At 33.9% G+C, this 15,699-nt stretch overlaps 1 protein-coding gene across 1 annotated transcript; it reads left to right on the top strand.

The window, feature by feature from the left end:
* The first annotated feature begins 10,150 nt into the window (after positions 1-10,150).
* LOC146903796 (uncharacterized) lies at positions 10,151-12,699 on the top strand. The gene is made up of 5 exons (XM_085724999.1): positions 10,151-10,590; positions 10,687-10,790; positions 10,929-11,100; positions 11,195-11,317; positions 11,698-12,699. The coding sequence occupies exons 1-5, from the start codon at positions 10,423-10,425 to the stop codon at positions 12,469-12,471; spliced, it is 1,341 nt and encodes a 446-aa protein (XP_085581125.1). The 5' UTR covers positions 10,151-10,422; the 3' UTR covers positions 12,472-12,699.
* Positions 12,700-15,699: the final 3,000 nt, after the last annotated feature.

Here is a 15,699-nt window from a genome sequence, read left to right as displayed (position 1 = left end):
ATTATATCAGATGGATGTCAAGAGTGCATTTCTCAATGGTGTCATAGAAGAAGAAGTGTATGTTAAGCAACCTCCTGGATTTGAGGATATTAAATATCCTGACCATGTTTTTAAACTGAAGAAATCGCTATATGGCTTGAAACAAGCTCCCAGAGCTTGGTATGATAGACTAAGTAATTTCTTAATCAAAAATGATTTTAAGAGAGGACAGGTTGACACTACACTCTTCAGAAGGACCCTTGGGAAAGATATTCTTGTTGTGCAAATATATGTTGATGATATAATATTTGGTTCTACTAATGCATCTCTTTGCAAGGAATTTTCTGAGTTAATGCAGGATGAATTTGAAATGAGCATGATGGGAGAGCTGAAGTTCTTCCTTGGCATTCAAATCAATCAATGCAAAGATGGAGTCTATGTTCATCAATCAAAGTACACAAAGGAGCTTCTGAAGAAGTTCAAACTTGAAGATTGTAAAGTGATGAACACTCCAATGCATCCTACGTGCAACCTGAGCAAAGAAGATGAAGGAGCTAAAGTAGATCAGAAGCTGTATAGAGGTATGATTGGTTCTTTGTTATACCTCACTGCATCTAGGCCAGATATTTTATTCAGTGTATGCTTGTGTGCAAGATTCCAATCAGATCCTAGAGAATCTCATATGACTGCTGTCAAGAGAATCTTCAGGTATTTGAAGGGAACAACTAATCTTGGACTCCTTTATAGGAAATCCTTAGATTATAAGCTAATTGGATTCTGTGATGCTGATTATGCTGGTGATAGGATTGAAAGAAAATCAACCAGTGGCAATTGTCAATTTCTGGGTGATAATCTTATATCCTGGGCTAGCAAAAGACAAACAACTATTGCTATGTCTACAGCAGAAGCAGAATACATTTCAGCTGCAAGTTGTTGTACACAACTACTTTGGATGAAACATCAGTTGGAAGATTATCAGATAACTGCTAACAGTATTCCCATTTATTGTGATAATACTGCTGCTATTTGTTTGTCTAAAAATCCAATTTTGCATTCAAGAGCTAAGCACATTGAAATCAAACACCATTTTATCAGAGATTATGTTCAAAAAGGAATTTTAGATATACAATTCATTGATACTGAAAATCAATGGGCTGATATATTTACTAAGCCTTTAACTGTTGAAAGATTTGATTTTATAAAGAAAAATTTGAACATGCACTTCGTGTCTGATTAAATGTTTGCTTGCTCCTGAATAGGATTTTAGGTTCTGAAGTTAGTTCAGAAGCAGTAGTCCATCAGAAGCTCTTTATTGAGGTTCTGAGGAAAACTCGCTTCTGATGATGACATCAGCATCTGAAGTCCAGAAGCTGGATTTGTTGCTTCTGAATAGTTGAATAAGTGGAAACGTTGGGAGTTACTTGTTAAAGTAACTTCTGGCCCACTAACCTGGTAGTTACTCTGTGAACTTCTTACGTGGCCTGTATGTGTTGGTGTATAACTAAAAAGGGCAATGATGATTTAAAAGCTTTGAAAGTACTTTTCACGCGCCCCCAATTTTGTCATTAATGTTATGTTTGTTTGTCTCTTTTGAATTGCAATCGTTTTACTTTTAACACTTTGTCAATTCACACACTACTCACTCACAACAAACACATTTGCTCTCAAACCGTTTGCGAAGTAAGCGCATTCTCTCAACCTTAGAACCCTAAAAATCTTCATCTTCTTCAAATCTTCGTCAATCATCAAATGGCATCATCAAGCTCGCAACGAAAAGATTCAGTATCTACTTCAAGAATGGTCCCTGAATATGACTACAGAGGAAGAAGCATGAAATTGGAAGAATGGGATTTGCAAGTTCAGATAGAGAATCCAGTGGACTTTGATTCTCTGAATTTTCATAGGTGTTCTATCAGAAGCTACTATGAAGAGCAAGGACTCATGGATTATTTCAGAATGTTGAATGGACCAACATATGAAGCTCTGGTTAGACACTTCTGGGTAAGAGCAAAATTTTACAACAAAGCGGCATCCTTATCTGAGGAAAGTCAAATGGTGCTAATGTATCCTGAATTAGAAGGGAAAACAAGAGAAGAAATGGGTCTTGCGCCATTTGTTGAAGATGAAATCAGATCCAGCATCTGTGGTATTCCAATAAAAATTGCACAATGGCACATAGAGTATGTTCTCAAGGCTGCAGCCTCTGGATACTACTCTGGAATTGATCTTTCAGATGCTGCTGAAAAACGCATTTGGAAAAAGCAAGCCAATTTGGTGATTTACAATTCTGAGAAGGAGAAGAAATATGCTGAATTGAGCATGGAAACCAAGATGCTTCTGAAGATTCAGAATGAGACCCTGTTTCCAAGTGGTGACTGTGTGAAACCAAATCTAGCTCAGAAGGTCCTTCTCCAGCACTTCATCAAGAAGGAAAAGGTGAATGTGCCCAAATACGTGTTCAAGTACTTGGTAGAGTGTTTGAAGCAGAGTCAGCTACTGGATAAACCCTGGGTTCCTTATGGAAGACTCCTCTCAGAGATATTCTATCAAGGAGGTATCTTGAACAGTCTCAGTCAATCTCAAGGCTTCACAGATCAGCTACTTGACACAAAAACTGGAAAATTCATTAATGCTCATACTCTATTGAATATGAAGCTAATCAGTGAAGTCACCAAACTTCAAACTGATTTAAGTGAATCACTTGTTATGTCTGATCTTATGAAGGACTTTCCACCCATCTGCAAGAAGGATCCCATTGAAGTGCAATTGTACTATATCAAGGAACATTTTGAGGCAACCAATGAGAGAATCAGATTGGAAGATATTCCAGAGGAAATGTATGGTGGTGCTCTGCCACGAGCCAGAGGCAGAAAGTCAAAAAGGAAGATGACTGCAGAGCAATATCTAGAGGTTGAACAAACTACTAAAAAGGCAAAAGTTGCTGCTGACAAACTCAAAATTGGTAGTTCTTCAGTACCTTCTATTGAAGAAGCCATTGAAGACATGGACTCCAGGATGATCATGGGTGTTGACATTCCTCTTGATCAACCTGCTATACCAAAGAGGAAGAGAAAGCCAGCCTTGAGGAGAACCAAGGATTTTCCTCATATCACCTTAAGAGCTCAAGCTGCTTCTGATTTGAAGTTAAAAGAGTTACAAGAGAAGAAAGCAGCCGCTGAAAAAGTTCTGGAAATTGCTGCTGAGCTACGAGAGTCTGTAGTTTCAGAAGCCAAGCAACTGTTGCAGGTGTCCAGTGAATCTGCTAAAGAGGATTCTGATCCTGAACCAGAAAAGGTAATTAATATATCTTCAGATTCCGCATCCGCATCATTATCAGATTCTGATGATTCTGATGATGATGTACCCTTAGCTCAACTTTTTCAAAAGCCAGTAAAAAGCCAATCAACATCAACCAAAACCAACGATAAGCCCTCTTCGTCAACTTCTTATGAACCAGTTGGCCACATAGTTAATGAGAAGTTAGCTGAACTGGCTGTGCAGAGAGAAAGAGTCATTGATTCTATCTTTCGCCTTAACCCTCAACCCCTTTGCATTCAACCTCTCAACATGATTCCTCCTGAAAATGTTGAGTCCACCTCAGAAAAAGCCTCTGAAGCAACTCCAGAAGCAGCTGCTTCTGAAAACGTTGTTTCAGAAAACCCCCATCAACAAACACCTGAACCACAAAAACCCACAACACCCCCACAATCACCAACAGCTACCATTGACCCCCAACTCAACACTCAAACATCAACTTCACCACAACAACCACCATCTGAAACTGAATTTCAACCTTTACCTGAACACTCTCCTGAACCAACTCCCATGGATGTTGACATCTCTCTAGTCAATGTTCAAGCCTCAACCTCCACCACACACATTGATTCTGACCAGCCCTCATCTTCTAACACACAAACACACCTTACCATTCCAGTTCCTAACCCTATTCAAGACTTAGAAATCAGTGATTCTGATCTTGAAATCCTTGAACATCCACCCACAAACATCCTGGAATCTGGATATATCAATTCTGAGCTTCTGACAATCCTTAGTCAATTGCTTAATCTTGTGGATCAACGAAGGACAATTGATCTCACAAGTGCATATGAAGACTCCTGGGCATCACTTCAGAACCGGGCAACTGAGCTAATTGAAAGCTTAAGGGCTAAGTGCATCAGAAGCAAGGAAGCTTCTGTCAGGAAGTTAATGGAGCATCTGACTCAGAGTCTCAGAGTAAGAAGTTCTACACTGCTCCTGGCAAACCAGCCTTTCTTCTTAGAAACGGATTACTTGACCAGAGAAGCAAGGTTGTGTAAGCTTCTGAAGAAACAGATGGCACAGCAGCAGCAAGAAGCTAAGGAAAGGGAACAGGCTCTTCTCCAGAGGCAACAACAGCTTGAAGAACTGTTGCAGAAGAAGATTGAAGAAATGGAGGAGATGAAGAAACAACATCAAACCAACACTTAGTTGCACACCCTTGTGTTTTTCTTTTTGTTTGTTGTTTGTTTTGAATTCCTAGTCCTTGCTTCTGAAACCATTCTGTTTTAATTCTCTTTGCCTCTGAATGCTTACTGATTCTGACTGTTTAGCTGCTTCTGACAATTGAATATACATGATTTTTGCTCTGATTTATTTAGTTCATTGCTTAGTATACTCTCTCACGTTTGAGTTTTTCTCATATCTTTTTGTCTTTTGTGCTTAGATTTATTTTAATTTTTTTTGATAATGACAAAAGGGGGAGTATATGTGACAAGTATTTAAAGGCTCTGAGCCCCATTAATGGCATTTGAAATTTTTGAAAAACTTCTATCTTTTTACCTTATTGGTATAAGCTATGAATGAACGAAGGAGTATCAAAATTCAAGTAAAGTTAATTGAACCATTCTTCTTATCTATAAGTAAATTCTTTCAATGATTCAATTTTGCTTTTAAGCTCTGATAATAATTATTGTGCGCAAAATGAATTTAATTAACCTGGATAGAACTTAGGGGGAGCTTACAAACCTCACCTTAAAGACTATCAGACTCAGGGGGAGTTTGAGCTTACAAACCTCAGATTCTGAGCTTACAAACCTCAGAACCCCAAAGTCAACTTGTTAATTAGATTAACAACAATTGATCAATTTTAAATACTTTTGTTTGTCATCATCAAAAAGGGGGAGATTGTTGGAACAAAATGTGTTTAACAATAAACCTTAAAGAGTTTTGATGATAACAAGGTATTAAAAATTGTAAATTGGATTAGCTAATATTTGTTCAAGTGTACAGGACCATAATTATAAAGTTACATCATCATTGGTTCTGAATGAGCAAATAAAGAGCTATGGAAACAACAAAAATTTGAAGCTTGGACGCTCCTGAAGGCAACTTGCTCCTGAAGAAATAGCGCTCCTGAAGTAAGCTGCTCCTGAAGAATAGTGCTCCTGAAGACAAGAGGTCCAGAAGTCACATCATCAGAAGCTGCAGAAGTCATCTCATCAGAAGCTACATCATCAGAAGCTGCATCATCAGAAGCTGCCTCATCAGAAGCCATTTCACCAGAAGCTGAATATCAACTAGATTTGCAAAGAATCAAGAATTGAAGAATCATCAATGCAAAAGCTGTCTATTGGATTCGAAAACACAAACAAAGGATTAGTGGAGCTTGCAACGGTCATTTCAAAGGTGTTTGAAGGTGTGTGTTTGCAATTTGGACGAAAGCGTTGACATTGTACTTTGTACGAATTGTACAACCACGTTCTCCACTACTCTGTTTTGTGTCTGCACTTCAAGACAAGAAAACAGCTCCAGAATACGGTCTCGCCTGCATAGATGTTCCTTTGGATAAGGAATGGATTTCAAATTTGTTCTTCATAGGACAACAACCAAATCAGGCAAAAGATCATTGGTGAAAGATCAAGCTTCAACAACGACTCTTTGGTGTGCTGGCAATTTCACAACGTCTCTTTCACACCTCTATATAAAGGAGTGAAGACCTAGAGAATTGGCAATGCAAGAACGCTAAACGAAAGACTCACAAGATTTTCACAAGTACCAAACCTCTGCTGAAATTGTTCTGCATTCACTTAGAATTTCTGTGTCTCAAAGTCATATCTTAGAAATTCTTAAGTCCATTGAGTCTGTATCTGATTTGTATTGTGAGCACCTCTGATTGTATATCAAGTGTTCAACCTTAAACAATTTTCTGTGTAATTTTGTTTAGTTAGGAAGTCTCTTGCAGTTGTGCTTGAGCAGGAAGTCTCTTGATTGTGTTCTTGAGCAAAGGAAGTCTCTTGCTTGTGTGCTTGAGCATTGGAAGTCTCTTGCTTGTGTGCTTGAGCATTTGTAATCAGATATTACTCATAGTGAAATCTCCTTGGAAGTGCAAGGGGGACTGGACTACTTCCGGATTGTGGAAGGAACCAGTATAATTGCTTTGTGTCGTTCTTCTTCTCTCTCTCTGTTTTATTCCGCTGCATTTAGATTCTGATCATCACTTCAGAAGCTGTCTCACTTAGCTTCTGATCAGTGTATTCAGTTATTTAGAGAAACGAAGAATTTTTCAAAACACAATTCAACCCCCCTTCTTGTGTTTTTCTCACCTTCATAAGACTCTAGGACTACATTATGAGAAGTATCTTATTGTACTTGAATGATACAATGATATAAAATTGAACATCATTTCAAATGATTCCTAAGCGACCAATGACTACAAATTGTATCACTAGAGGAGTTATTACTTGGAAAAATAAGAAATAGACAATATTGTCTCAGTTCACTTTGAATGAATCTGAGATGAGATCACTGGAGAAAACTAGTGAAGAAACAAGTTGATAAGATGCTTGCTAGTTGAGATCCCATTGAGGAAAAAATTGTTGCCAGCTGTGTTAATTCATTGTGATAATATTGCAGTTATTATAAAATTTAGAATCATTGCTACAATGATAAGAGACGATAATTAAGGCACGAACGAATAAATGTGAGAGCTAGCTACTCTTTAATGGAGCGGTTAAAGTAGATCATGTACGTACTTATGATAAATTAGCAATTCCTTTGATGAAAGGATTAGCTAGAAAGAAAGTCCTAAACATAACTCATAGGATGCGACTAATACCTATAGATCACGATTGATGGTAACCCGACCTAAATGACTGGAGGTCATAAGAAATAGGTTCATTGAGTTATAACAGGTCATGAATGATAGAACATGCTATGATAACACTATATAAGCATGATTCCTAAAGCAACACAAGGTTGCGATGATAAAATCTCTTAATGAGATCTATACTATGTATGGAGCGGAGTACATAGCTATTGAATACTCTTGACAGAATCACGTATACGAATGTGGAAATGAGGTCGGTTCCTATGAAATTTTGTGGCAGAATACGTAGAGCGTTTGTCAAACTAGGATAAAAGTGCATGACCATAAACGCACAGACTTTTAGAATACACCCATAAAAGGTTGTGTGCGGGTTCAATGTCTGAGATTGAGTTCAATGCCATGAGAAACTCTTGTTAATTGGAATTTTACTCGACATGCAAAGGTTCAAGTTGCTGTCAACACCTTTGTTTGTCGGCAACCTTATAGAAACATCTTTGACATTATTTTTGAAACCATTTTTTAAACTCAAGTGTGGGATTGTGTTAATTGGAATTTTACTCGCTATGCAAATGTTCAAGTTGCTGTCAACACCTTTGTTTGTCAGCAACCTTATAGAAATGTCTTTGACATTATTTTTGAAACCATTTTTTAAACTCAAGCGGAGGATTGTTGGAACATGTGTGGTAATTGAGAGTTAAAAGACTAAATACAATGTCTCACATTGTGTAGAACTAGTGTGGTGTGCATTGAAAAAAGTGAAAGTCCTACATTGGATAGATCACACACATTTGTATTATTTATATAATGGGGGTTGTACCTCTAAGAGGGTACATAATTATGTGAACGAAATAAGCACTAGAGAAAATATATATATATTATTTGGAAATGTTAAATTAAATAATTAATTTAAACATGTCGCCAAGTTTTACTAAAATATTTTGGAACACAATCCGAAATATTTTCGTGCACAATCTAAAATATTTTGGTATGCAATCTAATATATTTTGGTACTCAATATAATATATTTTTTTACTCAATATAATATCTTTTGGTACTCAATGTGAAATATTTTTGTATTAGATCTATATATTTTGGTACTCAATGCGAGATATTTTTGTACTAGATCTAACACGTGAATTACTTGTTTCCAAAGTTTCTCACATATTAGTTGTGAATTTTCTCTATAAATAAAGAGCTCACACAGTTCATTCTACACACCGAAAAATATTTTGAAACTCCGAATCCTTTTCTTCTCTCTCCCCCCTTCGATTTGTGTTGACAAGTCTTTCTTCCCTTTATCTCCTTTTTTTGTCCCTTCAGAATTAATAGTGTTCTTAAGACCATAGACTCTTTCTAGATATAACGTCCCTTCAGAATTAAGAATGGTCTTCTAGATATAATGTCCCTTCGGAATTAAAAATGGTTTTAAGAACATGCATAGTCCCTTCGATAATCTTAAGAACATAGTCCCTTCAATAATTTATGTCTCTTTAGAATAAATAGTATTTTTAAGATCGTAGTCTCTCTTGAGGTATATCGTCCCTTCAAAAATTAATACTATGTTTACGATAGAGTCAAGTGGGATTTGACCACTTTTCTTAAAACTAGTTTCAAAGGTCAATTGTTATATAGTTGTTATAGTTTTTGTTTTGTTACATGGATAATTTTATCTTGTCGTATTTGGCTGAACAGGTTGTATGGATAAAAAGTAGGTTTGGTCAGTCATCACACGTATTTACCAAATGTTGAAAAATTGACCATATATGGCTGCTGTGTAACTATGTTTAACTAAGGAATGAATTATGAAAGAAGTCATGTGCTTATGTGCAAACAGTTACAAGGAATATTTTTATAGCTGCCAAGCAATATTAGTTCATGTATATTCCTTCTTTTTTTTCTTTCGATAAAAATGCAGTAGTTTGTATTACTCATACTTGGTATACTTTAGTAAATTTTAAGGTTTAAAGTGTAGAAAATTGTTCAAATAAAGAAGAATATCTTTTTGATCCTTTAGTGTTCGTTTGTTAACATCGATAAGTTAATTTATAGTTTATAGGACTAATTTATAAGTTTATTTGATAAAATGAAAAATGTTTAGCAAACAAACCTTTTTTATTAACTTATTGTTTTTTTAATAAATTATTTTAAATAACGTTTGAGCTTATAACTTTTATTATTTTTTCCCAATTTTAACTCTATTATTTTGATTTTATTACTTTTTTTTATCCATTTGTAATAAATTATTACTTTTTTAACACATTTGAAAAAGAAGAAAAAAAGGAATATATAAACATGAAGCACGCGTCGTGTCTAACACCGACACGACACTGACACATATAATTATACTAAATTATAAGATTTCCTAAAATTATTAACGGTATTAACTTTTCAATGTCTGTCTCGTATTTGATGTATGTGTCCTTGTCCATACTTGAAGTATTGCTTATGTGGAAGCTAGGCTTATCTCTATGTGGCAGCTATTAAAATATTCCTTGCTAACAGTTTGCACATGAGCACATGACTTCTTTCATAATTCATTACTTGTACTTAGTTAAACATAGTTACACAGCAGCCATATATGGTCAATTTTTCAACATTTGGTAAATACGTGTGATGGCTAACTAAACCTACTTTTTATCCATACAACCTGTTCAACCAAATACGACAAGATAAAATTATCCATGTAACAAAACAAAAACTATAACAACTGTATAACAATTTTGACCTTTGAAACCAGTCTTGGGAAAAGTGGTCAAATCCCACTTGACTTTATCATAAACATATAGCATTAGTCCCCACTTATGCCAATAAAATATGAAAGTTGGCCCAATAAATTATAGGGTAGTGTTAACTTGTGCCCTTAGGGCACATGTTAAGAAACCCAAAAGAAGAAGTATTCCCTAAAATTTTGTGCATTTAATTGACTAAAAAGTTAAAAATTAAATACATTACACACATTCCAATAAATTATTTCTATATTTGAATAATTAACTTGTGCCTTAAGGGCACAAGTTAACATTTCCCTAAATTATATATATTTTTTCTTAACTTTATGATACAAAAAGGAAGCATGTAGGAAAGAACTACACAATCATAGGTTAGGTCAATTCAAAACAAAGAATGAATCTCATATCATAGTCATATTTATGGTACCAAGAAGGGCTACATTTGTTAATAAGAAGCATATATATACAAACATTGACATGTTCATGAAATCAAGTAAAATTTGAACACAACTATTTCTTACATTGAAGCTATATATATAGTTGTTTTCTTATAAGTAAGTCTTAACATAAACTCATTCGTTGTTCTCTCATCATCAAATTTCCAAATTATTCATAACTTGAAGTGAGAAAATTATGGGTCTTATTGGAAAAAGTTTCATTTCCAAATTGAAAAATTTAACATCACTTGCAATTTCTAGGATTTCTATCTTGAAGAATCATCGCAAAGCTAGAGCTTCTTATGCTCATTTTGATGTTTCTCAACTCTTGAAACTTGGTTACCATGACCAAGCTCTTGTTCGTGTAAGCACCAATTTTTATTTTTATTTTACATCTTTCTCTTTTATTTAATAGTTTAATAAGCATTTGAATTTATGTATATTGTTTATTTATCAACAGGTTGAGCATTGGATTGTAGAACAAAACATGTTGGATGCATTTGATATGATAGAAGATTATTGTAATGTCCTAAATGAAAGAGCTCAAGTACTTGAAAATAACAAGTTAGTTTTTTTTTTTTTTATTGTTGCTTTCATAATTACGTCGAGTTGCTTTTTCACATGTTTTCAAAAAGAGCACACATGCATGGTTATTTTACAATCTTAATTAATTTACTAATTTAGTTACTATTTCAAAAATAGGGAGTGTCCCTTTGAGCTCAAGGAAGCAACATGCAGCCTTATCTTTGCATCCTCAAGGTGTGGAGAATTTCCAGAGTTGCACAAGATACAAGAGATTTTGACTTTAAAATTTGGGAGAGAATTTGCAGATCATGCTATGAAATTGCATAAAAATAATGAAGTGAACTCTAAGGTATAGATTTTATGAGGCCTTATTTATTTCAAGAGTATACTTCAATTAACCATCAAAATATTCTAATTTTTTTTTCTTTGACTTAATTATGTAGATGATACAAAAGCTTTCATCAAAACACCCCACAATGGAAATCAAAAGGAATGCTCTGAAGAAAATTGCTACTGATATTGGAGTTACTTTGCCTTTTGAGAAGGACCCTACATTGACAAATAAGGTAATAAAATCATGTCTGAAAAAGAAATGACAAGAGCCACTATGATCATCTTTGAACAAAATGCTTAATTAAACGCTTAGCATAGCTATATAAATATAAGTGTTTATGTATAAGCTATTTTATAACCATAAAATAAAGCTAAATTATTTTCATATAAGCTATATAAGTTGTTTACATAAGCTATCATGGAGAGCTTATCAAGATAAGCTGACAATAATTTATGGACATGTCAAAAACAATTTTCATAAGCTCTCACAAATAGCCTCATGTGAATTATTAAGCTCAAATAAGTGAATCTAAATATATCTTAAATTGAACTATGATGTGACATACTCCATATATAGTGAAATATGTTCTAATATATATGTATACTATTGCAGGACAGATTGAATGTTGACCAAAAACAACATGAAGTAGAAACCAAAAATGGTAGTAGTGTTGATGATGCTAAGCATGAAGAAGATAACCAACATGTTCCTAAGCCAAATGTAATTGAAGTAGAAACCAAAAATTATAGTAGTGCTGAATCTGTTAATGATGCTAAGCATGAAGAAAACAACCAACATGATCATGATCAAAATGTAATTGAGGATAAGAATCTATTTGATGTGAATGAGGAAAGAAGGAGGAACAAATATGCTGCTGCAGCTGTTCTACAAGCTTTGGAATTAGCATCTTTTGAGATCAGTAAATACTCCAATCATAAGCAAAAGGATGTTGTAATTCCAAAAAGAAACTATATCATTGATCTTAAAGAAAAATTGGAAGGAAAAGAAATCAAAAAACATTATGCATGGAAGGAAGAGTCACAATTAAGTCAAAATCTAAAGGATGATATGATAATACTAGAGAGTGCAACAAATATAGTTTCCAAGGAAAAAGTGAAGGAGAATACAAATAGAGAAAGCAACATGCTTGATAAATTAAGGTCATTCAAGAGCTTGAATGATAATAATGATGACAAAAATAAGTTTCATGCAGCTAGAGAAAATGAAGAGTTGAGTGAAGAAAGAACATACCCTTCTTCACAGGCTATTAGATGGAATCCACAAAGGTCTCAAACAAATCCTACAAGTAGAACATATTTTCCAAAGAAAATGCATACACATCATCAACATTTGGATTGGAAGATGATGTCAGTCAGGACCCGATGAGCACACTAATGAATAGGTATTTTTGAAAACCGGATCGAACTAGAAATTGTAAGGTTCGTCAATTGGTTTGATCTCTTGTTGTACCTTAGTTTAGTTGAACTGGTTGAACCGCTATTATTTCAACAAGTTCTTATTTTTTATTTTTAATATGATTTATTCATTTATTTTGTCACCTGGTTCAACAACGTTGAACCAATTAAACTATAACAAATGGTCTCATTGGTTCAATTTTTTATGTGCGCGAAAAATAACATATCCTAGAATATATTATATTATTGAATTGTCGTTTGATTTATGCAATTGACGTTTGAATCGAGGGATTGTCCTTAACCATTCATGTTGAATTGAGCTTAATGAAATATAAACTCAATTATATATTTCAGATTACGTTACAAAATATTTTTACAAAACTTGAGGACTAAGAATTAACTTTCTAATAATAATTAAATTAATTATAATATTACAGATTGCGTTACAAAATTTATTGCTCACTATGCTTGCTAATGGAGTCTATTTTTATGCAATTGAACTTAAGATGGAAATGGATACAAGAGTAAATCAACGTTGCATTTGTTAAACATAACATAATAAAACATGTAGGTTTGGTGTGTTGTTGATGCATAATCATATCATGAAGAGAAAATAATAGAGTATTTTACTTCTCATTCTTCCTTCATGTAGAATGTTATGTAATAGTCAAATTGTATATTTGGTTTCAATGTGAAAATTTGTTTGTCTCTTGACAAATGCAATTTTAATAAAGGCGGATTTTTATTTGTTAACTATGTTATCATAACAGTATTTATGGACATTGTTGATGAATAATCACCGGCAACAAATAAAACTTATTTTGTCAAAAAAATAAAAAAAAATAAAACTTACCATTTTTAGTGGAGTCTCTCTCTTTCAATCATGTTTTTCTTTTATTCACAAGATCACTCGAATTGAAAACTTTACTAAAGAATCACTGGAACATAATGTTGGTTAGTAAAATAATCACTGGAACAATTAAAAAATAAAACCAGACTTACTTCAATGTCACTTCAAATCTTGCAAGCGATGTGTGTGTTGAATGACTGTAGAAGTGACATTCAGCCGGGCCCTAGGGAAAAGCATCTGATGCGGGTGGACTTGCCGGTGGGGCTTCCGGTTACCCATGTTGCTTATGTTGCTCATAGTGCTAAGGCTCCTTAAGCTTCTCGTAGTGCACAAGCCTATGAGGTCCCTTTGTGCCACTCATACCCCCCCCCCCCAGGAATAGGGATATGTGCCACCCTCTCTCTATGGGCATTGTTCACCATCGCCTCTTTGCCAAGTCAGCATCTATTTGGGTTGTGAGACATATCTACACAACAAAAAACAATGCAAACAAATCAAAGAAAAGTTCTTTTAGGCATTTCATCGAACACTTGGAGTGCAACATTATGTATTCATTGTGTTATTTCAATTTCTCAACTAACACATTGCACTAAAACTTACTCTAATAATCATTTACAATTCAATTTCTAAGCATATTTGATCATTAACTACCAAAAAAACTAACAATTTCATAAACCATAAAAAACTAACATATCACAACTTTAAACAAAAATATTTAACATTTGAAACAAAAAAAACAATAAAAAACAATGCAAAGGGATCATGAACACTTGTAGATGAAGTAGAAGTTGGTTTGCTTGAAGTTGAAGAAATTAGCTAGTACGAGGGAGAAATTCCAACTCTTTAAAGTTTTTCAAACAATGGTTAACTGATATTGTTGTTCTGCTATAAGCCAAAACGCAACGTCAGTTAACTGCCGTTGGGAGATTTAACATGCGATAGTTAACTGCTGCTGCGAGAGTTAAAGTAATTTTGGTGTGTTAATGAGTAGAAAATTATGTGAGATGATCAACTTTCTTACTAGTGTTACTCAAGATGGCCCAATTACCCAGTCCAAATTAACTCTGCGCAAGTACCATTTAGAGTTCAAACACTTGTATCTCCATAGTCCATAGTACTGCACCTCCATCTCATTCAATTTTAGGGTTCCATCTCATCTATTTCAGCTCATCTTCAATCTGTAGTCCACACTTGCATCTCATATACATACTATTGCGCCTCGATCTCTTCAATTCCATCTAATCTCCATATTGCGCCTTCCATCTCAATTTTAGGGTTCATTCAAGTTCAATTTTAGGGTTCCTTGCATCTCTTCGATTCAATTACTGCGCCACCATCTCCATCAGGTTCAAACTGCAAATTTCATTCACATGCCCAACAATTAATTTTGTTTCCTTTTATGTTTATAATTTCTTCTTAATATGAATTTTTTTTATTATATTCTGTTTATGATTTCTTCTTAATTTGAACTTTCATTTTCTTCTCAAGAATTTTGTTTCTTTTCTTCGTAAGATTTGTTTATGTTTCTTGATGTTGGAAAATGTGTGGAAATTGAGTTAAAAGACTAAACACAAATTCTCACATTGGGTAGAACAAGTGTTGTGTGAGTTAAAAAAAAAATGGAAGTCGCACATCGGATAGATCGCACACACTAGTAGTGTTTATATAGCGGTAGTGTACCGTTAAGAGGGAGTACATAATTATGTTAATGAAGTAAGCACTAGCTAAAAAAATATATATTTATATAATATATTTTATTATTTGGAAATGTTAAATTAAATAATTAATTTAATCATTATTAGGAAAGTGTTTTCCTAGTCCCCAAGTTTTGCTAAAATATTTTGGAGTTCAACATGAATTATGTTGTTGCAGAATCTAAAATATTTTGATATGCATTCTAATATATTTTGGTACTTGATCTGGAATATATTATGGTAGTATATTTTTGTACTCAATATAATATATTTTGGCACTAAATTTGAGATATTTTTGTACTATATCTAATATGTGAATTACTTGTTCTCAAAATCTCTCACATATTAGTTGTAAATTTTCTCTATAGAGAGCTCATAAAGTACATTCCACACACTGAGAAGTATTCTGAATCTTCAAAGCCATGAAAGGGGAGCTTGAGGTTTCTTTGCTCTGGGCCAATGGTCTAGCCAATAATGATTTTCTCAGTAAGTAGTAGTATATGCAAAACTATATAATTACTATATTTCACTCAACTTTGTGTTAAAACATTTGATTTTCATTATTAAACTTTATTAGACTCATTATTATATATGTATAATAAAGACATTTGTGGTTGAATTTGGAACATTTGTGTGAAAATGTTTTTATTTTTTT

This window comes from Medicago sativa, chromosome 7 (assembly GCF_051527215.1).
Source record: "Medicago sativa cultivar Bolivia chromosome 7, Bolivia_mono, whole genome shotgun sequence".
Classification (NCBI taxonomy): domain Eukaryota; kingdom Viridiplantae; phylum Streptophyta; class Magnoliopsida; order Fabales; family Fabaceae; genus Medicago; species Medicago sativa.
This window is presented reverse-complemented; position numbering and strand designations above follow the sequence as displayed.